This window comes from Symphalangus syndactylus, chromosome 22 (assembly GCF_028878055.3).
Source record: "Symphalangus syndactylus isolate Jambi chromosome 22, NHGRI_mSymSyn1-v2.1_pri, whole genome shotgun sequence".
Classification (NCBI taxonomy): Eukaryota; Metazoa; Chordata; class Mammalia; order Primates; family Hylobatidae; genus Symphalangus; species Symphalangus syndactylus.
In genome coordinates, this window is record NC_072444.2 from 49,093,910 (window position 1) to 49,120,539 (window position 26,630).

Genomic DNA, 26,630 nt, shown 5'->3' on the forward strand with positions numbered 1-26,630 from the left:
TTCAATTGAAATTATCTGGGAATCAGGTTCAGAAAAGAGAAAAAAGCTAAGGAAACTAAGGTGTTGAGAAGATCACACTGTGAGAACAGTTTTCTTAGCACCACAGCCATAGTCTGAATGTTTGTGTCCCCATAAAATTCATATGCTGAAACCTAATTCCCAATGTGATGATATGAGGAGATGGGACCTTAGCAGGGTAATTACAGGCCCTGGTGAATGGGACAAATGCCCTTATTAAAGAGCTTGGAGAGCTGCCTTGTGTCTTCCACCACATGAGAACATGGTTAGAAAGCACCATCTATGAACGAGGAAAAGAGCTCCCACCAGACACCAAATCTGTCGGTACCCTGATCTTGGACTTCCCAGCCTCCAGAATTGTGAGAAATAAATTTCTGTTGTTTATAAGCTCCCCAGCCTCTGGGATTTTGTTACAGCAGTCAAAGCAGACTAAAACACATACCATCACTGACACCATTGTCACTGGACTGCAATCTCTATCTCAGCCCGTGCAACTCTGTCACTCACATTTCAAAGTCCTAGGCAGAAACATCCAATTGACGTAGGCTAGGTCACAAGCCTGTACCTCAGCTTCCAAGAAGCCAGGGTAGGTGATAACCATCTCCCCTCATTTTCTGAAGTGAGTTATTTGGAAACTAGTCAGCCAAAAGTAATGGACAGCCTGTTGCAGTCAATCTCTTCAGCTCCCCAACATTTTCTCACACTAGTCTTCCCATAATGGGAACTTTCTAAAAGTGTTCCTAACATAACACAACTATCCTTTAACATGGTGAAAGTGCTCTCAACTCTCCTCAAGGTGAGGCACCCATATTATATCAGCTAGCCCAGATTTCCAGACCATGTCCATTCCACTTAATATATTTTAATGAATTTCTTTTCATGGTTGCCACTCTATCTTGATATTCTGTATCCTAGGTAACAAATTATAAAACCACCACCATCAACACTAGAGACAACAATGAAAGGAAATTCATTAAAATATATTAATGTATACATTAAAAGACCTGAAAGAATAGAGTAGCCATCCATGCTTCTGAAAACATGGCAGTTATGTCTCCCAATCTGCATCACTCAGTACATGTTCTCTTGCATAGCCCCTGGCACCTACTATGCAGCTATTGACCTGAAGAATGCCTTTTCCTCTATTTCAATAAGCAGAAAATCAAAACGAAATTTTTAAACCCAAAGTAGTTTGCTTCATCTGATAAAGACAACACACTTTTACTGTCTTTCTTTTGGGAATATTTTATAGCGTCAGCTCTGTGCCATACTTCATCCACAGGAGTACTTCCTATATCACCATCATCCTACAGGATGTTATACTCACCCACAATACTAATGACACCAGGCTTATGGAATATGGAAATCAGAAGGCTGCAGCCGTACTGGATGATTTGGTAACACAGGGTCAGAGAAACACCATGAAAATATTTGGGTGTGTCATCTCAATACAGTTTCCAGGGTCCAGTGGTCTAGAATACCAATTTCCATCCCCACGAGTCTGGAACACGCCAGTTTTGAAGTTTTCGTATTGAAGGGAGGGATGATTTACCAGAGAACACAACAATTGTTCCACTGAATTGTAGCAGAGGCTGCTACCTGAACTTTTCTTGTTTCTCATGCCTGAAACAGGCAAAATTGGAAGCTAGAATGTTAGCTGGTATGATTGATACTCTTAAGGGGAATTAATGCTGCTCTACCCAATGACGGCAAGAAGGTGTATGGGATAAACTACAGTGGCCATTAGAGGGCTTTCTGGTATTTCCATATGTGCGAGGTACTGTAATAGACCCATGCACCCTAATTCCCAGAACACGTAAATATGTTAGGTTACATGGCAAAGGAGAATTAAGGTTGCTAATTAGATTACCTTAAAATAGGGAAATAATGCTAGATTATGCTATGAGACCCAATTATAGTTACACTATTAAGTTTAAAATAATTTGGTCTTTGTTTTAAGTCATATTTACATTCCACACCAGTCAAACTTGATAGAAATCAAGATTTTTATGGTGGCACTAATCTTTGAAATTCCCCTGGAATGTAGTATTGCTTTGGATTACCATTTAGTAGTGAAGAGCCACACACTAAAGAGAATTAAGATAGTTACCAAATTATGGCTAGCTTGTAGTTAGAGCAGTAATCAGAATGTTCTGACCCACATGGATCTTTGGGGCTGGTTAATTTTAGAGACTCTAGAATTGAAATAGGTAGGCAGCCCACTAATATTCTACTTGATCTATAAAATAAACAAAACAAATACCCTCTATAGATCTAGTGATCAAGTCATGGTCCTTCTGTTACAGCAGTCAGAGCAGGGAAAAGCCATTCCAAATAAGGTATTGCTTATCCCTAAGCTTCCCTGCACACGTGGACATGTAACTCCTTAAAAAAGGACTTTATTTTACCCTTTCTCCCATAATATCCTTGACTTCATGGATCAGAAAGACAACACGGGGATTCTAGCAACTGCTGAGTGTATATATGTGTGTGTGTGTGTGTGTGTGTGTGTGTGTGTGTATGTGTGTGTGTTTGTATTTTAACTTTAAACTCACAATATGAAGAAATAATCTCAGGATGTAGTTTATTATAAAGGAGACTCAGGCTGAAATCCACAACCTGACTCCTGTAAGCTCTCAGTAAAACCACTAGACTAGCATGACATTCTGTCCCTAGAGAAATTAGACTTATTTCAGAACTAGTGTTCAGTAATCCCCAAAAAGACTTGCTTTTTCCCTGCCCCCAGTACCTGGTTACTTTAGTAAATAGACACAGTCCTTTTGCAAAAGATTTGAGAAAGACTCACAGTATATATTTGTGATGACATTGCAGGATCTTTCCTCAAGGGAACCTGTCTTTCCTTCAATCCAAAGAGCTGGGTCTGGCAGCTGACTTAGGTTTAGGTATTAGGGAAGGAACATGACTTGATCACTAGATCTATAGGGGATATTTATTTTGTTTGTTTTATAGATCAAGTAGAATATTAGTGGGTTGCATACCAATTTCAATTCTAGAGTCTCTAAAATTAACCAGCCCGCAAAGATCCATGTGGGTCAGAACATTCTGATTACTGCTCTAACTACACACTAGCCATAATTTGGTAACCATCTTGATTCTCTTTAGTGTGGATCTTCAGCCTCTATTGTTCCAGAATTGTCTCACCCAGATTGAAACCAGGGAGCCCCTTCCAACTACAATGTCTCCTACCAGTATACAGAGCAATCCCGGTACCATACTTAAAGATGCTGATCCTTCCTCTCGGCACAGATGTCTCTCTTAATGCCTTAAAGAAGAGTGAGGCAGGCAGATCACTTGAGGTCAGGAGTTCAAGACTAGCCTGGCCAACATAGTGAAACCCCATCTCTACTAAAAATACAAAAATTAGCTTGGCATGGAGGCACATGCCCATAATCCCAGCTACTCGGGAGGCTGAGGCAGGAGAATCACTTGAACCCGGGAGATGGAGGTTGCAGTGAGCCGAGATCATGCTACTGCACTCCAGCCTGGGTGACAGAGCAAGACTATACCCCCCCCAAAACAAAAGAAAAGCAATGCCTAGGCCCTCTGAGGGGCACATTCAGAGCCACTCTTAGACCTAGGCCACCAGGTTTATTGTGCTAGGCTCTACACCATAGGGAGGCCTGCTGTGATCCTCCTCTTACTGTGCCCCTTTCCACAGGGTGAAGTCTCTCATAAGGTTACAATAGTCAACTGTCAGTCATGGCTGCCATTTCAACTGAAAGGCCAACTGGAGTGACAAATCGGGTGGATCTGCTCCCAAGCTCACACACATGGTTGTTGGCAAGTCTTGATCCCTCACTACATGGACACAGAGGGTGGCTCATAACATGCCAGCTTCAGTCTCTCAACCAAGGGATCTCAGAGAGGGAGAGAGAGCCCCCAAGAGGGAAGTCACCATGTTTTTATAGCCTAATCTCAGAGGCGACATTATGTCTGCTGTACTCTATTCATTAAAAGGACTTCACTAAATCCAGCCCACACCCAAGGAGAAGGGATTACACAAGAATGTGAATACCAGAAGGCTGGTATTGGTGCAACCTTAAAGGCTACCTAACACAGCTTCCTTAGTAGGGCTCAGAAATACTCCCAAGTAGGAAGGGCCTTGTGTAAGCAACAAAACAACAAATGTCCACTACAAGTACTTAGGTACTTAGATTAAAAGAACCAGGATAGACTCTGAAAAAAAAATAAGGTAATGGGTCACAGGGCAATTTTAGAAGTTCTTCTCCCATTTTCGGTTCATTTTGGCCTAGTTCCTAAGGCATATATGCAAGCCCGGCCATTTGTATGTGCAGAATAGACAATGTCCACATGGTGTGATTCAACAGACACAAAGAAAGTCAGTCTCCTGGGACCCAGGAAAGCCTCATCCCCAAATCCCATGCTGTCACTCTCTTTTTCTTACATTTTGTGCATTGCAAAATGAGATTTTTTCTTTTTTTTTTTTTTAGCATAAAGCTTCTTGATGTAAGGCAAACATCTCTGAGGCTTTTAATATGTGAAAGTTTTATCAGTCATTAGTACCTTGGTATGAATTTGGTGGCTCGGGTCTTTTCTAGAACATTCTTTCTTTGATTGCAAAAGGAGAGTATAAGAAAGAAGAAATACCAGGAGGACCCCCAGAGATTATCATGAGGTGGTGATTCTGTCCAAGAGAAGAGAAGGGGCATTGAGCGGAGATAGGTATAAAGCCATCCTTCATTTTCTTCATCATTTAGCCCACAATTTTCAGTCAGCAACAAACAATGACATTGTACTGACGCACAGTCCTTGTTTTATCTGGCACTTCATTCTATGACACCCGAGTGAGGGAGGCATCATGTCCGCTATTTAATAGAGGACGTTAAGTGACTTGCCCAATGTCACAGCTACTTTGCTATTTTGCAGCAGAGTCAGAATTACTACCAAAAGAAGTGGATTCCAACATCATTGTTCTTTCTACTACATCTTCCAGCCCAAGGAAGCAGGATAATGGCAAGGTGGGAGGCAGGGGGTGAGGGTGGGTTTCCAGAGTGATCTTTAGAAAAGTGCACTCTTGACAAGGAGAGCTGTCACTCCTTGTGACACTGACAACACAAATAAAACACCCCTACTTGAATGGATGGCAAACAGTTTTGCAGGCATTAGGGGTTTTTAATCCAATCTTGAGCACTCCAATTTTGATTAGATAGGACATTTGGGGAAAGGGTAGTTTATGTTGAGTGGGAAGCCGTATTGTTCTGTGCTTAAAGTATGCACGCTCTGGGAGGGAGCTTTAGAACATTATGGCTCTGAAAGAAACACTTTCATCCTGGCAGTGGTATTTTCAAGCCTAAAACCACTTCATCATTTTCAATGCCCATCCAGACACAGCCAAGGACAAGGCTGACACTCAGGCTGATATTATGCTAAGTCTTGGATGGCCCTTTAAGTCCTCATTTTTGTCTTCTACCTCAAACTTGAGAGTAAGAGACCTAAAAACCAGGGTGAACAAATGTTTTCTGTGAAGGGCCAGTTAGTAAATATTTTAGGCTTTGCAGGCCAGACATCTCTGTCACAACTATTCAGCTCTGCCACTCTAGGGCAAAAGCAGCGACGGGCCATAGGTAAACACATAGGTGTGCCCAGGGCTGGCTGTGAACTTGCAGGACCCCAGTAGTTGAGTGCCTCTTTAATTTGTTAAACCCTGGACATCTTGCTTGTCTCACCTTAATCCCAGGCCTGAGCAGGACTGTATCATAATAAAATCTTGTTTACAAAAGCAGTAGGCATCCTAACAGCCAAAAAGCAGAAGCAATCCAAGTGTCTATCAACTGAGGAATGGGTGAACAGAATATGGTCTATCTATACAATGGAATATTATTTGGTCATAAGAAGGAATGAGATACTGACACATGCTATAGCACGGAAAAAACCTAGAAAGTAGTATGCTAAAAACAAGAAGTCAGTTACAAAAAAACCCAGTATTATATGATTCCACTCATTCAAATGGCATGCCCAGAACAGGGAAGTCTATAAAGACAGACAGCACATCTGTAGTTACTTGGTGAGGAGGGGCAGAATGAGGAGACATTAAGGGGTAGGGATGGTAGCTAAAGGACTTCTTCGACATGATGAAAATGTTCTAAAATTGACTGTGGCAATGGTTGTACATCTCTGTGAATACACTAAAAATGATTGAATTGTTCACCTAAAATGGGTTAATTTCATGGTGTGTGATTTGCATATCAATAAACCGTTTAGGGAGAAAAGAAAACAAGTAGTCCACAGGCCAGATTTGGCCCATTCTCCAGAGTTTGCTGACTCAGCTCTAGAGTAATTTTTTTTTTTTTTTTTTTTTAACGTATCTTCTTTCATCTTCCAGGTAAACCTGTGAGGCAGATATTATTTTGGCTCTGAATGATCGGGTAACTTGCCCGGGGTCACTCAGCTAGCAAGGGGAGGGCCAGAGTGCCTTCTGAGCACATCTGTGCTACTGGGCTCATCACTCAGATAAGAAGTCTCCATTTTTATCTCCTCCAGAGTGTGTGGCCCAGAGCTCTGTGCCTGGAGAAGATACCATCAACTGTTGATTTGATTTGTAGTTAGAGAAGAAAAAGAGTGTAATGATTAAGAGCACAGACTCTGGTGTGAGACTGCCTGGATTCAAATTCCAGCTCATTGCTACTGTATGATCCTGAGCAAATCAGCTTTTCCTCTCTGTCTCAGTTTTCTCATCTGTAAAATGGGGATAACAAGAGCTCCTACCTCACAGGATTCTAGTGAGAAGTTAATTAATTATATATGAGAACAGTGACATAGATTTGCTATTATTATTATTTATAAGCTACGCTTCTCATAGGTATTGATGCTCCTGCAAGGAGTGCAATCTGTTCTAATGATGGACATTTCAGGCATCAACAACAGGTCAGCAGGAAAAATTGGGGGGAAAAGGGAGATGTCTGGCCCTAATCAAATCACACCATAAGCAGGTCTTGCTGCTCAACCAAACTTCACGACATCCCCAGGCTTCTAGCTCTCCCGAGTGCACGGGACATTTGGGAAAACTAATGGATGGAGGAGTTTGACTTTGGCTGCCTGGACCTGCTGTGATGGGAGGGGCTGTGGGGCGTACCCTGGGCCTCAGCCAATTCGGAAGCACCTCACATTCCATTTAGCTTATAATAGCAGATATGAAAATTTTATCAGGTTTTCGGCCTTACTCTTGTGAAATATTAAACATCAATAAATTATTAAGCTGAATGTAAAATACTACAAATGTTCCTAGATTTCAAAAGGCACTTCAGAAGCATGTTGGTTACAGGGCTATTTTGGGCGAAGCAAACCTGCCCCAGTAAGGAGGTATCTTTTTTCTTCTCGCATTATCTGTGTTCCTTCATACGGAAGTGTCTATTCTGGGATTCACGCTCTACAAATAAGCCCCTAAGAAGCTTCTGCACAGGTAGCCACTTGACGCGTTCTAGGAGGAGTGTAGGCAGGATCTGGAATCTGCGTCCGGGAGAAGGGAACAGAGCTGCAGGCCTGGGGCCCAAACTTTGAAAAACATGACAGTGTTAGGTGTTCCCACACTGACCCTTCTCTCCACCTTGGAAGCAGGAGTGCATCTTGGGCATGGGTTGTGGCCAAAAAGGTTTCTGATGGCCCAGGAATGTGTGTCTAGTGGACAAGGAGGTGCTGAATGGAGTCTGTTTCCCTAGGAGGCTAAGGAGGTTCCTGAGAAAGACCCAGCCGGACGTGAACCAGCGAACCTGACAAATCAACGGGGTGCCCAAAGGACAATGCCTGTTACCAAGGAACTGAGGAGCCTCCCTGAAAACAGCTCACCCTGAAAAGAAGGCATTAAGCCCCAGTCTTTGGTTGGAAAAAGGAATTCTGAGCCCAGCACTGCAGCTGCTTCTCTGGTCCTCCCACAGCCCAGCCTCCTGCACCTGCATCTAGCTCAGGACAGAGGGACAGCTCCGAGAGAAACCAAAAGGAGACACCTCACTGGTGCACAAGCCACTCAGCTCAGGTCTCCATTACAGGGTGTCCCAGAAAGGGGAGTGCGGGCTTTCCTGCTTTGTTGCCAGTTGCCACACAGCTCAGCATGCAGAGGCAAGTCAGCCACGACGGAAACATGACACAGGACAGCGTGGGGTGACAGCGAGGCCCGGACAGCAGCAGCAGGCACGATGGCATTCAGCATGCAGCAGGGAGCCGTGGGGCAGAAAGATGCGGTGCCTACAGCGCCTGGCAGAGCCCCCAGGATGGAGCTGCTCCCTCGAGACCCAAGGCTGTGCCTTCCTCACCCCTGCCGGGGAAGGCTGGTCCCAGCCAGACTGCCCTTTACTCCTCCACCCCACCCTCGCCTCTGCCTCTGTTTCGACACTGTCTCTGTGTATGGGTGTGTGTGGGTGTGTGTGTATGTCCATTTATATAATTTATTTCATAAATCAATTTAGCATCTTACCCAAGGAAGAAAGGTGTAACAATTAAGAATAATTTTGTCTACCTGTAACAGAAACTTGACCAGCTGTGGCTTAACACACCAGGACAGCTCCCGTTTACCTCACACAGCCTGGTGGTAGCGGGTGCAAGGTTGATCCCAGGTCACTGAAGATCCAGCCTCCCTACGCTTGCAGCACTGACTGCATTCTTTAGTGTACTTGCTCTTTCTCCTTCATGCTACCCCTCTAGGTGTCACATCCCCCAGGGGAAACATCAAGCAAAGAAAACCTGACTATAGGGACTTAGAAAAGCAGGGCCTGTTTTCCTCATCACGGGAAGTCCAGAGGTAAGCAGATGCCCATGGGATTTCAGCTACTCAGCAGCACTGGCGCCTCCTGTGCCTCCACACCACAATCTTTGGTGAATGGGCCTCTGGCATCACTTGCCAGTTTTTGGTGACAAGATGGCTGCCACAGCCCCAGACATCACACCTGCCTTCAAGATAGGAGAGGGGAAATGGGCAAAGCCAGCTGCAGCTGCATACGTCTCATTTTATCAAAAAAGCAAAAGGTACATTTGCTGGTGAGACTTATCTGTCTGTCTGCAGCCTAGGCCTCTGCCTTGTGAGCCAAATCCACACATCCAGCTGTCTCCTGGGCATCTCTCAGACCCCCATACATACGTGAAAAGACCAGGAGACCTGGGTTTAAGACTGAGCCATGCCACTGGCTGAGACCTAGAAAAAGACACTTAATCTCTTGGAATCTAGGTTTCTATCTAACTTTGTGAATACTGCTCCCCTGAAGACCTCCCATAAAGTTACTGTGAGGATGAAATCAGACAATGCAGGTAAAGGTACTTTGAAATTGCAAAGCATGGCAACATTTCCTCATGTGTTCCAAGAATAACAAAAACAAAAAATGTGCACTGCCAGGTGCGGTGGCTCATGCCTGTAACCCCAGCACTTTGGGAGGCTGAGGCAGGCAGATCACTTGAGGTCAGGAGTTTGAGACCAGCCCAGCCAACATGGCAAAACCCCATCTCTACTAAATATACAAAAATTAGCCAGGCATGGTGGCAGGCGCCTGTAATCCCCGCTACTCATGAGGCTGAGGCATGAGAATCACTTGAACCTGGGAGGTGGAGGCTGCAGTGAGCTGAGGTCACACCATTGCACTCCAACCTGGACGATAAGAGTGACTTCATCTCCAAAAAAAAAAAAAAATTGAAAATAGAACCACCATATGATAGTCAGAGACATGGGCATTCCCATGTTTACTGTAGCACTATTCACAGTAGCCAAGATTTAGAAGCAACTTAAGTGCCCATCTATGGAAGAATGTGGTACATATATACAACAGAATACTATTCAGTGGAGACTGGCTAGAGGGAGAGCTGTCTGAAGAGGGTTCTGGAAAGTCTTGGAGGCAAGCAGCTGCCAGCTCCTCCGAGCCTCGGGATGTTGGAAGGCAGCGGCGGGGCGGGGGAGGGCGGGTAGGGGGACGGGGGTGGGGGCGCGGGTGCAGCTACAATCGGCTCCACACAGCTCGGCAGGGCTTCTGGACACAGGGAGAGACCCCTGGGCAGGCCCCATTCTGTATTCAGATGACACAGGAATACCAGCTCCTGGGGAATTTAAAAGGTATTCATTCTTTTCAAATGTTACGGCCATATTTAGGAAATCCTGGCTGCAGTGATGCAAGCCTGGTCTCATTAGACAGAACTTCTCAGCACCAACCTATTCTGGGCCTGAGCACAGCATGCCATGTGCAGTGTTTCCACCTCGCTCAACCTGAGCATATTTTGAAGGTTGGTTTGGTTTGATTTCTCTGTCAAATGTATCTCAGGATTGATATTCCACCAAAAACCGTTTGGAAATCGCAGCACCCTTCGACATGATCATGATGGCATTCTCTCACCAGTCCCATCTTTAAAAACCTGCTGGATTCAACTAAGAGTCATGTGGCCAGGTTCCAGCTTCGGAGGAGTCCCCGGTCCTCCCACATTCCCATCTTTGTTCAGGCACTGCCGTCTGCACCATCTCTTGTCTCTTGCCTCAAGCCCTGAATTCACTCAACAAAAAGCCCACCTCATCCCCCAAACCTGCTGCCCCCTGCCAACCTCTCACCAAAACAATTTTCATGACCTCTGACATGGTATTAATGCCACCACTCTCCCCTCCTGCCTTGCCCCAGCCACCTGCAGGTCCCCGTAAGGGAGGCATCCTTGACCTGGTGAAAACCGTGGCAGCATCGTCCAAAGGGAGGCAGGAGGCAGAGCCTTGTGCGGCTGGGTATATCAGGGTGTACCAGGGAGGAGCCCAGCATGCCCCTGTTGACCCCAGGTCCCCCTCCTTCCCCTGTCTACCATGGACTGACCCAGCCCATATGCCCTACCTCAGGGATGCTAGGAGTCTATATGACACCTCTGCACAAAATCAAAAGGTTCCCCTTCACAGACACTTCATTTCTACTCATTTTTAAACTCACCATTTTCTGATTTTTATTAGAATTAAACACTTCACTTACATTTCCCAGAATTGTCATACTAGACCTATAAAATCTATGGTTTCTATGATATAAACAATGCTCGCTTAAATGTATCCTTGGGCAGCGCACAGTCTGCACAACTGTACACAGAGGCCCTGCCCAGCCTTCTGCCTACTGCTAGAGTCACCCAGAAGCCTGTCCCCTTCCCTCTGATTCTAGTCATTGACAAGGCAACCACACACACACACACACACACACACACAAAGAAATATGAGCAGACTGCCCGCCTGAGTCCAGAACCACCTGTCACTTGGATGTTTTCTTTGCCAAGCTAAACCAGCCCGAGCATCCAAGGATGCCTTGGGAAGGCATCCTTGCTTCCCCAGGGAGTAGATGCTAATGGATGCCTAATTCAGTGGCTCTCACATTATAAAGTGGTGGCTAATAAAAAGCATTTATAGAACATTCAGTGGAGAACTTTACATCCGCACTCCACCCATAAAAGCTTGATCGTCTCCAAAGATTACACATTCACGTGGGTCAGACAGGCTGGCCAGGGCCTGCTCCAAACTCATACCCAGAGCATCCAACCGCAGTCAAATATAGTTCCATTCACAGTGGCCTGACTAATTTCTCCCTCTCACTGCCCTCGGGTTTGAGCCGTGTGCTGTGCCCTGGCTGCCCTCAAGCCCGGGCCCTGTGTTCTGCAGTTTGTCTCCAGCTGGTGTGCAGAGGGCACACCTTCCTGCTCAAGGTCAGGGTCGTCTGTGCTGCCTTTGTACGGACCAGCCCTGTGCTAACCATCCAGCATGGCTTAGCTCATGAACCAGCTTGATCCTGTGCAGTGAGTCCTGTTAACATCCCCATTTTCTGGAAGAGAAAACCGAGACTCAACAGAGGTGAAGCAACCTGCTCAAAGCCCCACAGAGTCTGGCCCCTAATCACTGCAATCTATCTAAAGCAATCATGTAGGTTAGCTGGTGTGACTTGTGTCTAACGTTTTAGGTGATTTGCCCCAGGCTCTGCCTCCTCCAAGATGGTCCCAGCTCCACCATCCTGCTGGGTCCCACAAAGAGAAGGGAGGATCCCAGAGCCCACTTGACCATTTTTCTAAAAACCTGGCTGAAGCATTCCAGCTGGAGAACTGTGCTTATCCATCCTGGGACCAGATAGAGGCAGGGATGACCTTCGGCTGCATGCCCTCCAGAGAGCCCTGGCAGCCTTGGGCCACCCGAAGAACGAATGGGGTGCCACACACCCGCATGACAGGCTGCAGAACACATCAGCAGTGGGGTGGGCCCACTATACACCTCCACCACCCAAGTCTTCCTTCCTGCCCTGGACATTCAAGGTGAAAGCCAGTCATCTTGTCCAGCTCCCAGAACTGGGCCAGCATCAAGCAGGAGGGAGGGAGGAGACAGGGTGAAAGGATGAAATTAAAAAACTGAGGCTCAAAGGGTTGTGTTTTATTTGCCCAAAGCCTCAGAATTCCTTAGAAACCTGGTTATGACTAAAAGTCCTGCAGACTACTCCCCAACCCATCCCTTCCTCAGCACCTCCAGTTCCTGTGGGAGCCCCAAGTCCTCTGCAGAATAAAGCCTCGTGCCCCACGCCCTTCTACACACAGCAGCCTAGCACTAAAGCAAACTGCTTGGAGCTGCCACGCACGAGCTGTGACTTTCCCTCCTGCTACCCTAAACCAAGGACCCCTGCCTACTTTGCTTCTGTGCTCTCACATTTCTTCCTCCAGAAAGCCTTCCCCAAACCCTGAGGTCGCAAAAACTATCCCCTCCTCTGTGCTCCTGGTGCCGAGTGCATACTCTGCCCGGTCCCTCACCACATTCCTGGACATCTGCTCGGCTCTGGCTCCCTCAGAGAGTCAGGCTCTGGGAGGAGAGGGGCTAGAGTGTTCAGCATCGCATGTTCCTGGCGCCCGGCATAACAGCTGGCACCCAGACACAGAATGAAAGCAGCAACACCCTTTGGACTTGGGTGTGGAAAGCCTCAGTGCACCTGGCCGGGAAGATGGCAGAAAGGGACAGAAGGAAGGGTGGAGGCACCAGCAGCTGCCCCCCTTTCCGTCTCTCTGTTTCTCCTAACCCCATTCACCACCTTCCTTCAACCTTCCCCCACCCCACAGAGGTAATACTAAGTGACACCTTTTGGATAAGTTCCAACTCTGTTCCCACGGCAGTGCTCCATCCACAGGAGCCGCAGCATCGGCAGGGGCTGCTTTTGCACAGCAAGGCCCCCTTGGGGAGCCCTGCACACTGTCCCCAGGAGGGCCCCTGGGCCAAGAGGAAGGCGCTGGCTGGGGTTGTGGTGGCTTAACAACGCCGTTATGCCCGGAACTCAGGGTAAGGCCAGGGGGCCTGGACAAGAGAGGAAGCAGTGACCCTGTTCACCCACCGGAGGGAGAAGGCAGCGTTGGGCCACTTCAGGAACCAAGCCAGGAGGATGGGGAAGTTCCAGTGAGGCTGTTCACTCATCAGAAGGAAGAATGTTCTAGAAATCAGAACGTTCTCACTGGGGGAAGACTCTTTTAGAGACATCAGTTCTGTGAGCGCAGGGGCTGTCGTGTGGGTCTCAACTCTATCCTCCGCGGTTAGCACAGTGGAGCAGCGCACTGTGAATACTCCGTTGACATCTGCCAAATGAGTGCGTGGGTGGATGGCGGAACCCAGACGCTGAGCTGGTGTGGAAGGACCCCTGCGGGCGGGACCCGTACGTATGCTAAGGCAGCGGTGGCTGAAGCAGTGCCCTCTAAGCAGCATCTCCAGTTCAGGACTCCAGGACCCCTCACCCGCCCAGGGAGGCTGGGAAAAAAATCCCCAGGAGCGGCCCCTTCCCCTCTGTTTCTGCGAGGTCTGGGCTGTCTAGCCCAGTGCCTGTTCAAGAAGCGCTCCCCAGGCCGGGCGCGGTGGCTCACGCTTGTAATCCGAGCACTTTGGGAGGCCGAGGCGGGCGGATCATGAGGTCAGGAGATCGAGACCACGGTGAAACCCCGTCTCTACTAAAAATACAAAAAAAAAATTAGCCGGGCGTGGTGGCGGGCGCCTGTAGTCCCAGCTACTCGGAGAGGCTGAGGCAGGAGAATGGCGTGAACCTGGGAGGCGGAGCTTGCAGTGAGCCGAGATTGCGCCACTGCACTCCAGTCTGGGCGACAGAGCGAGATTCCGTCTCAAAAAAAAAAAAAAAAAAAGAAGCACTCCCCAGTGTCTGATGCTTCTTCATTCCAGATCACATCCAGCTGAGCTAATCGGGTCTCGAGGCTTGATTTTGAGATCATTCTGAGTCTGTTTTGTAGGCAGTGCAAATTGTAGCTCCAACGGGTTTCTTGGCCAAGCCTGATGGTGCTAAAATAGTGTAAGAAATGGGGGCTTGGTTTATAATTCTGTCTAATTATTGGAATCAAAACTTTTAAGCAGTTCTTACCCTATAAACTTCACTTCCCAGAGCTAGATCCTAATATTTTAACTGACTCTAAATGTTCAACTTGGAAGTTTCTGAAGCTGGATTGTAAAGTTGGCTGATTGTTGAACAACTGTGGCACCCATCCTGGCACCTGGTGACCCTCATTATCTGCTGCCTGATGACCCACTGGGGGAGTGAAAACACATATTACTGCCTACACAGTGTTGTCATGAGTGGTGGGGTGCCCAGAAGCCCCCCAGAGCCTGTTGCTATGGTCTGAATGTTTGTGTCCCCCCGAAATTCACTTGTTGAGACCTAACTCCTACTGTGATGGTGTGAAGACGGTGTCACCTTTGGGAGGTGATCAGGTCATGAAGGCAGAGCCCTTGAGAGTGGGATTAGTGCCCTTATAGAAGAGACTGAGAGTGCTGCCTTCACCTTTCTGCTATGTGAGAGCACAGCAAGAAGGTGCCCTCTGTGAACCATGAAGAGAACCCTCCCCAGATGCCAAATCCACCAGTGCCTTGATCTTGGACCTCTTAGCCTCCAGAACTGTGATAAATACTTTTTCATTGTTTCAAAATTACCCAGTCTATGATATTTTGTGATAGATGCCCAAACAGACTTAAGACACCTGTATATTACATGAGGGGCAAAACCAAGAGGACTATGCAGACAGCGGATCTGCCAGGTTCCCTGGGCCCCCATCCGGTTCAACCCACAAAAAGCAACGCGGAGCTTCAGAGGCTCCCAGAGCACACACTGGCCCCTACACACTAGCTGTATAACCCTGGTCAGGTGTCTTTGTGTTTCCCAAACCTCAAGTTGCTCATCAGTTAATGCAGATAATCCTTAACTACTGCATGGGATGGTGGTGAGAATGTAACAGGTGAAATGTCTCTCCTGGAATGGATGCTCAGTAGTGGTAGTTATTATTCCAAGTGAGGTGTTGGGCATGTGTCAGACCCATCAGCACAAGGTCATCTATTCAGGTGCAGGCCAGAGTCTCAGAGCCTAGGAATCTGGCCCTGGAACTCAGCCTCAGTCCCCCACTTTTCCTCAAGGAGTAACAATTTGACAATTCCTCCAGTGTTGCCCCTTCTCCCGCCCCTCCTCGCCCCTCTGCTTCTAGAAGTTCAGGGAGGTTGCCTGGACCCACGTTGCTCAGGGCATGCTGGGAGCCCCTCATCACAGCCTCTGCCACAGCAGGTAAAGGCCTTGATGAGATTTGATTTCTTATTAGGCAAGCCCAATGGGGTGAAGAGAAATTCCAGTTCTTCCCACAGCCCCCTTAGAAGCATTCGCTTCATCAAGACAACCAAGATTAAGTAATTTACATTTTTTAAAATCCATGCAGGAGAGGCATTGTCTAAATCAGTGCCTTGTCCAATTAAAAAAAACACTTCGTGGCCATCGTTTCCAGCAGGGCTCTTATGAAGCGTAGCAGAGCCTGGCTCTGTGTGAGAGCAGAGGTGATGGAGCTGACATTTCAGTTAGCTTCATCTTACTTGGGGAATTTATACCTTTCTCTGGCATAATTACATCTTGAGCTTATCCTCAAGTCCTCCTGCCCTTGAAAGTCACTCTCCAGCCTCACCTTCTCCTCCAGGAAGCCTTCCCTGATCCCCCGCCCCTAGGCCCCCTCTCTCTTCTAACTTCCTAACTTCAGCACGCCCTGTTACACCACTCTTTCCGCCCCTGCTTAAAGTTTCTATCGTGGCCTCGAAGACAAGCCAGCTCTAAATCCATATATTCATATGAGGCCGTGGATGTGAGCAGCCAGGGCTCCTACCTTCACAGGGTATGCAGAGAAAAGTCACGAACAGCAGCTGAGGCCTGCAAAGCCCCCAGTTCCTAATGGAGATCTTACATCATCCAACCCCCAGTTCAGAACATGCAGACCCAGTGAGGCTACCGCAGAAAGGCATGAGGAGGACGATCAGAGATGCAGAGGTGACTTTGCCCCTAAAAGTCACCAGGCACAGGCTCAGATCCTAGAGTCGGAATGCCTGTGTCCAGATCCCACCCCTGTCTGTGAGACCTTGGACAAGTCACTTCCCCTCTCTAAGACCCAATTTCCCATCCTATATAATAAAGGATAAAATAGCTCCTACTTCATGGGAAAGGTATGAGGGTCAGATGGGCTCAGCTATGGATAGCGTAGAACAGTGCCAGGCACCGCCATGGTGCCATTCTACAGTGGCTTCCCTATTGGGTTCTGGGGTTCTGACCACAGGCCTCTGTCTTTGACCATGGCCTCCCCACTAGGAATCCTCTGGGATCCCCAGGTCTGGAGCCCCTCTCCCTCCTCCGACAGAGAGCTTCATTCACAAACTTGCCTCTGCCCACCATCTCCGCCTGATGCCCTTGCCTGGGATGTTCACAGGCACTGGCCTACCGGGATGACCCCTGCTTCTGGACTAACCCCTTGGGCTCTGGCCATAGTCTCATCATCAACCACAATAAGTAGGATGAGAAAACCAAGGCTCTAAGAAGAAAAACGACATGCCCGGTTCCTCGTGGCTAGCAAAGGCAGAGCCAGGATTCAATACCAAGTCTCTTTAACCCCAAAGTCCAGGTTCTTCCTACTAAGTGGCCACATCCTGGCCCCACAAGGAAAGAGTCAGGAGCACCCGTCAGGCTCACTCAAGCTGGACCTCCTGACAGCTTCTTCTCACTCCTGTCAGCCCTATCCACTCCCTGGGCACTGAGAGAAATGCAAATTTGTTTGTTTTCTCTGCCTTTCTTCATCATCATTTTCATCACCACTATCCCCTGCCTGCTTCTTCTAGCAAACTCTTATTCATCCTTCAAAACCCCAAATGAAATGTGACCTCTCCTTAGAAAGTGTTACAGATGCTCCCACTCTTTAGGCCAGTTTACATATCCCTCCACTATGTTCCTAATCTTTTTCTCTGTTTAAACTTTGTTTGTAATTGATGTCTGTTCCTCTGCACAGGATTCTCAGCTCCTCAAGGGCTGAGTCTCATACATAAAATCACCAAAACAGAGCTTTTCCGTGCCCCGCCCCATCCTCATGTTTGAGGGGCCAATCATAGACAAATTGATCCAAAATACAACTGGAAAAAAAAACACACGCAGACTGAAGGGCCTCTGTGAGTTCAAGGTGCAAACAAACTCAGATTTTGAGAATGAACAATTTCTTGGATTAGCTGACATCATGGATCAGAAGTATGTGAAACCCTGAAAAATATTTTCAACTCTGGCTTCAAAGGTTGTTCCCATCAGCCTCCCAGCTGTGCTGCCCAGTTCATCCTCCCCTCCCCATCAGTGCCCAGGCTCTTCTCAGATAAAGGCCTTAGAGTCAAATTTGTTCCCCATCAGCACTCCCCTGTCTGAGGCCCCAGTTATGAGAATCCCAGGCCCTTTTGACAACTCAAGTATTTTGCTACATTTTTCCTTGAAATAAAAGGGAAGGTAACAATATGCATAGCAACATTAATGCAACATTAAGATAAAAAATATATTATTCATAAGCATGAAAATAATGTTAAGATGCTGCTAGTGTTTTAATCACTGGCAGTAATACTCAGTTTTGCAACAATAGACTTTCTGCGCAGTCACTTAAAACATCACATTACTCAGAAAGGAAATGATCTCAGCTGCAACCAATGCAGGCTGCTTGCTCACAGGTGAAAGGAAGTCCCTAGTCTCTGGACCCAAAAGCCAGAGAGGCATTTCCCCCATCTGCAGCTGATGGGGGTGAGTCCAACAGTAAGTGTCTTCTGCCTTGGTTGCACATCAGCATCTCCCGAGTGTTCTTTAAAATACCAATGCCCAAACCCCACCCGCAGATATTCTGTTGTAATTGGCATCACCGCTACCCATTCCCCTCTGCCACTGCACCCCCTGCCATCCATCATCCCCTGCCCATCCCTCAATGCCCATCTCCCCCTCTTCTTCCCCTTCCCGCATCCCCACCATCCCCCTGCTGCTGTTAGCTGTGATGGAGGAGACACAGGGACTAGACAGAGAGGATGACAGGGTTGGAGGAAGCAACGACCTCCCAGCAGCATGGAGGGCAGCGTGGGGATGCTGAGAGCATGGAAAGGCCCCAGCAATGAGATCTGGTACTTGGATCCACACAGAGACAAAGACAGATGCTGTCAGTAGGCACTCCAGGTCCAGGGGAGAAAACCAGCACATAAACCTACGGTGGCCAGTTGTGTGACCACTGCCCTCGGGAAGGCACCCAGGGGCTGGGGGAGCACAGAGGGGCCCCATGGCCTAGCCTGTGGAGTCAGCCAGGGCTTCCCAGAGAACTGAGAGTCACAGAATTGTACCAGCTGCCTGGATTTAGCAAATAATTAGTTACTTGCCATTGTTATGCGTTGTACTGTACATGTGTCCCCCCAAAATTCTTTGGTGGAAGAATGGGACTGTTTTGGGAGACAGGGTCTTTAAGGAGGTAACAGGGTAAAGTGAGCTCATGAGGGTGGGTTCTGATCCAATATGGCTGCTGTCCTTACAAGAAGAGGAGAAGAGAGACAGCCATGGGAGGACCCAGGGAGAAGATGGCCACCTGCTGGCCAAGGAGAGGGGCCTCAGGAGAAACCACCCTGCCAATGCCTTCAATTCAGGCCTCCAGCCTCCAGAACTGTAAGCGAATACATTTCCGCAGACTAAGCCCCCCAGTCAGTGGTAAACCATGCATCCTCTCTCTCCGAAGCTGCAGAGTCCGGTTGGATGGTGAGGACACCAAGGCTTGGGAACACAAAGTAACCTGCCAAAAGTCCAGGGTGCTGGCAGCCAAGCTCTCAATGGTGCCAACAGGAGTGAGGCAGGCACATGAGGTGAGAGGGTTCTGAGGGTCACTGGTCCCTAGACAGGGGGTGCCCACTCAACCCACACCATGACTGTCTCCAAAACAGTCAGGTCCTTCCCTTCCTATGTCCTCAGCACCTCTGAGAGGTGTGAGATAGCCTCACAGGCTTAGCCTCCAGGGATGGGTAGACGGCACCTTGGGCACCAGTGGACTCAGATGTTCCTGGGAGCAGTGACAGAAAGCATCCCATCTTCCTGGAGGGCCTGGGCCCAGCAGCTCTTGCAGGAAGGAGCAGGCACCTTACCAGGAGGCAGGATCTGTGCACTCCGACAGACTGGAGGGAGACCTCTGCACCCTCACCCCAGTCCCTGTTAGAATGGCAGCCCAGGCCCCAATGAGTCCCCTCACGCTCCCGCGAAAGTCACTGTGAGAGCTACAGGCACAGAATCTGCCCACCTTTGCAAGGTCCGGAAGCTTATTTATGGCTGGATAATATTTTGAGACATTCATGTGTGGATTTTTCTCCTCCTTACATTTTCCCCTTTCCCGCCCCATGCCCAAGCAAGTGGCTGATTCAGTCCTTCAGTGCCTCAGGGAAGGTGCGCCACAGGACAGAAAACAGAAAAAACAGCAAGTCTTCCTGGATCTTCTGTCCCAAAAGTGTCAGCTCTGAGGATAATGGTTCTCAAACTCATTAATGCATCAGAGTCACCCAGGGGGCTAAGATGCAGCTGACTGGGCCTCTGCGCCCCCTGCCCCCAAGTCTCTGATTCCTCGGTTTGAGGTGGGACCTGAGAACTTGCATTTCTAACATCTTCCCAAGCAACACTGATGCTGCCAGTCCAGGGCCCCACTTTGAGAACCCCTGCCCTACGTGGTGCTGAATATCAGAGGCCCCTGAAGAGCTTTCCAAAACTCCCATCCCTGGCCTCCCCAGACATTCCAATCTAACTGGCCTGGGATGGGCACGGGCACTGGAAAGTTCTTGCAGCTCCCAGTGACTCTAGCATGCAGGCAGGCTCTCAGGCAGAGGTTTTCACAACCTAGTCCCTGGCCTCTGTCTGCCTCAGATAAACTCACACAGGCCAGCTCCCCCACACCCCACCCTATGACCCCCACCACATCAATTTCTGCCCTGTGTTCACCACCCAGAACATTCTGCACATGAGTTCCCCTTCCTCGATGCAGGCCCCACTCAAGTGCTCATGCCTCTGAGATGCACTCCCAAGATCTCTGCACCCCAGCCCACTTCCCACAGCTCCCTGTTCATGCTCTTCCCATCCATGCTGGGAGCACTCACACCTGTGGCCCCAGCCTGCAGGTCGAGGGCCAGTCCTCATATTTGTTTCTGTGTTCCTGGCACCTCAGCCACAGCAGGTGCTCACTGCTATCTGAATGACCCCTGACGTAGTCATCCTACCACACTGACCGTACCTGGAAAGCCATGTCTATTCTCAGCACATGTTGAGAAAGGCAGCACGCGGCTTGCTGAAGAAACACGAGTGGGAGATGGGAGAGCCATTTTCAGATACCCAAAGGGCTGCAGGAAGGAAGAGATAAACGACTTCCACGGCGTTGCTCTGGGGGCCTGTCAGTAAAGCTCCAGGCAGAGGTCATAAACAGGCAGAGTCAAGGTCATGTCAGGAAGGAGCAAGTTGTTCCCACGGTGCTTAGAGTTCCCAGGAGAAGGCCTTGGGCAGAGTGCTGCTTCCAGCAGAAATGCTGCAAAAGAATTCCCAAGCACCCAGGCTGGGAGCAGCCTTTCACCCTTGCAATCCAGAGAATCTGCCAGTTCATGGCAACAGTGCTCCCCAGCAGCATCTGGGAGTAGGCAGAGAGGTGGCAGACTGGGGTCAGCGTGAGAGCCCCTGGAGGTGATGCACCTAGTCTACCCGGAGCCAGCTTCATGGGCTTGCTTGTAGAAGACTCCATCCGTGGTTTAATGCTCTGCTGTTGCAATCTTACAACGATTAATTTTTGAACATAGGCTCCATATTTTCATTTTGCCCTGGGGCCTCCAAATTCTATAGCAGGTCCCGAATGTCTCCGCACTGCTACTGTAAGCAGAATGACCTTGAGCCATTAGGTAACCTCTGGAGATAGCTGCAGGCCAGAATACCTCTCAGCGCCATCTCCAGACATAAATGAAGGAATGGATGTGAACTCTCTTTGGAAAGGTCAGTCATCATTTCAAGAGATGCTCAAATATTTACTGTTGGCAAATGTGTTTATGATAATGGGTTGAGAAGCTTTGCAATACTAATCCTAATAATAGCTGCCATTTATTCAGCATCTTCTCTCTGCTAGGTTCCCTATGTTTTTATTTACTCTTCACAACAACCGAATGAGAGACAAATGATTATTCCCAGTATACAGATGAGGAAAGTGAAGCTGAGAAGCTAAGTGATTTGCCCAAAGTACCACAGCTGGCAAGTGGCAGAGCCAGGAGTGAAACCCAACTCTGCTCGATCCCAAGTCCAGGCATTTTGGTGGATTGATTCCCTGCTTGAGTCTGATTCTATCTGGGAGGTTTCACCTCCAGCAAGTTTCCCTGGACCAAAGAAATCCAGGAAAAGTGAAGATTAATGTTGGGCTAAAGGCGAGTTCCAACCCAGGCCAGGGCCCCCGTGGCTTCCCTATGAGGGTCTCACTAATAACACCGAGAGCCAGCTCTAATGGCTGATCCCGTTGGCAGGAACTCCCTTCCTCACTCAGGTCCTTAAAGACTCTAATAGGTTTCCCACAGCTGCGGGCAGAGCAAACCTCTGCTGGTTTGAGCTAATGTAGAAGTAGCTGAAAAGACCCTTACTGGGAATTCTCTATTTCTTTTCCTTATTTTCCCTTTCAGCACAAAAGGAAGAAAACATATGACCTAAATCTGCCAGACACCTTTGAAAAGAAGGAACCCCTGGGAGAAACTCATTAGCAATCCTCATCGCCTATTTAATTATTATGAAAATGCCAAAATTGTTAAGTAGCTAGAAAATACTTTGAATAAGAAGTTTGAGATTACATCTCCTGCTGCATTTGCCCCCAAACATGTACAGTAGTTTTGTGTCCGGAATTGGTGGGTTCTTGGTCTCACTGACTTCAAGAATGAAGCCACGGACCCTCGCAGTGAGTGTTACAGTTCTTAAAGGCTGCGTGTCCGGAGTTTGTTCCTTCTGATGTTCTGATGTGTTCGGAGTTTCTTACTTCTGGTGGGGTTCGTGGTCTTGCTGGCTCAGGAGTGAAGCTGCAGACCTTCGCGGTGAGTGTTACAGCTCATAAAGGCAGTGTGGACCCAAAGAGTGAGCAGCAGCAAGATTTATTGCAAAGAGCGAAAGAACAAACCTTCCACAGTCTGGAAGGGGACCCGAGTGGGTTGCCACTGCTGGCTGGGGCAGCCTGCTTTTATTCTCTTATCTGGCCCCACCCACATCCTGCTGATTGGTCCATTTTACAGAGAGCCAAGTGGTCTGTTTTGACAGGGCGCTGATTGGTGCATTTACAATCCCTGAGCTAGACACAAAGGTTCTCCAAGTCCCCAGTAGATTAGCTAGATACGGAGTGTCCACACAAAGGTTCTCCAAGTCCCCACCAGAGTAGCTGGATACAGAGTGTGGATTGGTGCATTCACAAACCCTGAGCTAGACATAGGGTGCTGATTGGTGTGTTTACAACCTTGAGCTAGATACAGAGTGCCCAGTGGTGTATTTACAATCCCTTAGCTAGACATAAAGGTTCTCCAAGTCCCCACCAGAGTCAGGAGCCCAGCTGGCTTCACCCAGTGGATCCCACACTGGGGCTGCAGGTGGAGCTGCCTGCCAGTCCTGCGCCATGCACCCGCACTCCTCAGCCCTTGGGTGGTCAACTGGACTGGGCGCCGTGAAGCAGGGCGCAGTTCTCCTCAGGGAGGCTCCTGCCGCATAGGAGCCCATGGAGGGAGTGAGGCTTAGGCATGGCGGGCTGCAGGTCCCTAGCCCTGCCCCGCGGGGAGGCAGCGAAGGCCCGGCTAGAAATCGAGCGCAGCACAGGTGGGCCGGCACTGCTGGGGGACCCAGTACACCCTCCGCAGCCGCTGGCCCAGGTGCTAAGCCCCTCATTAACCAGGGCCGGCAGGACCAGCCGGCCGCTCCGAGTGTGGGGCCCACCAAGCCCAAGCCCACCCAGAACTCCAGCTGGCCCGCAAGCACTGTGTGCAGCCCTGGTTCCCACTCGCACCTCTCCCTCCACACCTCCCTGCAAGCTGAGGGAGCCAGCTCCGGCCTTGGCCAGCCCAGAAAGGGGCTCCCACAGTGCAGCAGTGAAGGGCTGAAGGGCAGCTGAAGGGCTCCTCAAGTGCTGCCAAAGTGGGAGCCCAGGCAGAGGAGGTGCCGAGAACGAGCGAAGGCTGCGAGGGCTGCCGGCACGTTGTCACCTCTCAGTTTTACAACACAAGAAAATATTTCCAGATGTCAACATTCATACAGGGCCCCCAGATCACTTTGAGGAGGTGAGAGTCTCTCACAGAGATGTGCTTTAAAATCATAATTTGTAGCACCCCCAAAAGCATCCTTTGGAAACTGCAAGTTGTCCACACTGGAGCTGCAAACACACCCATCCTTCCACTTGTGGAGAACACAGCAAAGGAAATTTAAGGAGAGATGTGGCTGCTTCAATCCATTGATAAATGCACACACAGACTCTGGAGTTTGACTGGACCTACCGGTTACTGATCCTGTGTTTGGCTGAACTGACTGATCCATCAACCAGCTATGAGGACCAAAACAAAACGCTTTTAGGAAAAGGATTCTTAAGGATGCACTTAAGTAAGTCATAGTGATGGACACAAAGTTGAAAACCTGCCTCTGGAATTTTTCATCTATGCATTTGTTCAGTACAGCTATTAAATCATTGTTCTTTGCACAAAAACATGCCCAACACATAGTCCCAAGAGTTTTCTAAGTATAACTGCATTTAATTTACGAAACATTTAGCAAAGCCCACATACCCAGTGCTGGGCTACATAGGAAGCCAGGTCCTTCAACCAGAACAGCCCACTTTATTCGTATCTGCAGTCTTCCTCTTGCTTCATCTGCCCCCAGCCCCACCTTCTATCCCCCTGGTTACAGTGAGAGCTGACTTATAGATTCTATGAGACCTCACCCTTGCTAGTCACAGGTGGTTGATGGGGCAGTGGTTGGAAAACTGACCCAAGCTAAGCCAATGAGAATTCTTCTCCTGCCACGGTATGGCCTGGGAAGCAGAGAAAGTTGGTCTACAGAGCAGACAGAGGGGAGATGAACAGTCTTTAGAATAAATTCTCCTTCGAAGCTTAAGCCAACTGAAGTGGATTTCAGTTACTAGCCACCAAAATGGAGTTTAGTCTCTACTTGATGATGCAAAAACTTTAGGATAAATTGATCCCAAAAGTCCATATTTGTTTATTCCTAAGGGTGTAATTATCTGGTACAATAACTAGACACAGGAAAAGACAGTGTGTGTCTTTTAAACTGAATTTGGTTAATGGCACAAAAACATTAAATAGATGCAGTCATCCCTTGGTATCTGTGAGGGATTAGTTCCAGGACACCCTCTCCCCCTCAGATACCAAAATCCAAAGATGCTTGAGTCTCAGAAATAAAATGATGTAGTAGTTGCTTATAACCTACACACATCCTCCTGTATACTTTAAATCATCTCTAGATTACCTATAACATATACAACGTAAATGCTATAGAAATAGTTGTTATACTATATTGTTTTATATTTACATTACTTTTTGTCTTTTTTTTTTTTTTTTGACGGCGTCTTGCTCTGTCGCCAGGCTGGAGTGCAGTGGCGTGATCTCAGCTCACTGCAACCTCTGCCTCCCGGGTTCAAGCACTTCCTCTGCCTGAGCCTCTCGAGTAGCTGGGACTACAGGCACATGCCACAGCGCCTGGCTAATTTTTTGTATTTTAGTAGAGACGGGGTTTCACCATGTTGGCCAGGATGGGCTCAATCTCCTGACCTCATGATGTGCCTTCCTCGGCCTCCCAAAGTGCTGGGATTACAGGCGTAAGCCACTGTGCCTGGCCTATATTTTTATTTTTTATTGTTTTCTTCTTAAATATTTTCAATCTGTGGTTAATTGAATCTGTAGATGCGAATCCCGTGGATAGGGAGGGCCATACCACTTTCCCTTTCTCCAGCCTCCAACCTTTACAACTGTGCTTCTCAAGGTGTGGTCCTGGGGGATGGGGGGAGGGCGGGGCAGCAGCATCAGTATCACCTGAGAACTTGCTAGAGCTGTGAATTTCACCCTAGACCTGCAGACTCAGAAACTCAGGGTGGGGCCAGCCAGGTGTGCTCTGAGAGCCCTCCAGGTGACTCGGATGCGCAATGAGGTTTGGGAACCACTGGTTTACTGGTTGGTTGCTGCATGCTTTAACTTACATTACCCCAGCAGCTCTTCAAAACAGCCTGTGAATAACTCCTCTTACCCCGCTGGGTCCATCAAAGCCAGCTAGAGCTCGGGGGGTTTCCTTTCCTGAAGGCAGTGCCTGGCAGAAGCCAGATGGGCCTCGCTCAGCCTCTCGCTGTGCTGTCTTCTACTCCTTCCCGCAGCTCTCCCTGGTCTCGCCCTCCCCCGCAACCCCAGGAGGTTCCATTACCTTCGTGTCCAGCTCAGGCCCACAGCAATTTCCTTTTGCTGCCACCAAACCCAGGCACCCATCCACCACGCCCCTGTCATTTGAGCCCACTGAGTCAGTCTAAAGGCTCCTCCTCTGCCTCTGGAGATTGTCCTGTAAGAACAGAGACTGTTTCCTTCGTCTCTGATGCTTCCCCCACCTCCTCCTGGGCCCCAGAACTCTATGCTTTCCTAGCAGTCTCTTGCTTGCTTTCTAACTCTAGCTTTCCCAGTTTCCCAATTCGGAGTCCCACTGATATGCAGGCATCCCACAGGCCAGAAGTCATTCCCTAGTGAGCACATTTTACCTACTTCACATTAAATATTGGTAGCAATGCAGCTTCCTATGAATAAGTTGACACTGAAGTAATAATGGGTCACTCATGTCTAAATGTGAAGAAGGACTTGAGGATTAGTTTCCTACTATCCTCAAGTTTATAAAGCCCAGCACCATAATGGCCAGAAAGGGGATTAGAGAGGAACAAGGAAGTGTGTGCTCCTTTCCCAGAGCCTGGCCTCTGACAGTGACACTTACAAAGACCCGGGGAGAAGAGAAGCAGGGACAGAGAAGGATGGGTGAGCGGGAAAAGACTGAATCCTAAGGTGGAGGGCTAGACTATCACCAGCCTCTTTTCAACATCATCAGCACCACCCAACAGGGTCTCCCTAAAAACCTGTGTTTCCATTGCTCCCTGACCTGTCTGCCTGCAGCCATCACTACTCCACCGGCCAGGACACCCATCTGAAAGAACGTGGGCCCAGGAGCCCAAACAGACAGGGCCTGGGGTCTTAGAAGAAAAGCAAGGATGACAAATACAGAATCTGCAGAGCTTCTCCTGGAGAAAGGAGTCCCCCAGGTCGC

The 26,630-nt window shown here is 48.6% G+C and overlaps 1 protein-coding gene across 11 annotated transcripts in view; it reads right to left on the reverse strand.

Moving 5' to 3' along the window:
- Nucleotides 1–14,121, reverse strand: part of LOC134735598 (uncharacterized) — a 357,585-nt gene extending 343,464 nt beyond the window's left edge. For 5 of the 11 annotated variants that reach the window (XR_010118836.1, XR_010118840.1, XR_010118838.1 and 2 more), the window contains exon 1: nt 13,344–14,121. Coding sequence is in view for 2 of the 11 variants with exons in the window: in XM_063631295.1 (XP_063487365.1) it covers nt 13,344–13,708 (365 nt within the window). In the remaining 9 variants the exon portion in view is untranslated. The remainder of the gene's footprint in view (nt 1–13,343) is intronic. The other 6 variants (XR_010118839.1, XR_010118837.1, XR_010118842.1 and 3 more) reach the window with 6 other exon arrangements.
- Between the last annotated feature and the right edge of the window lie 12,509 nt (nt 14,122–26,630).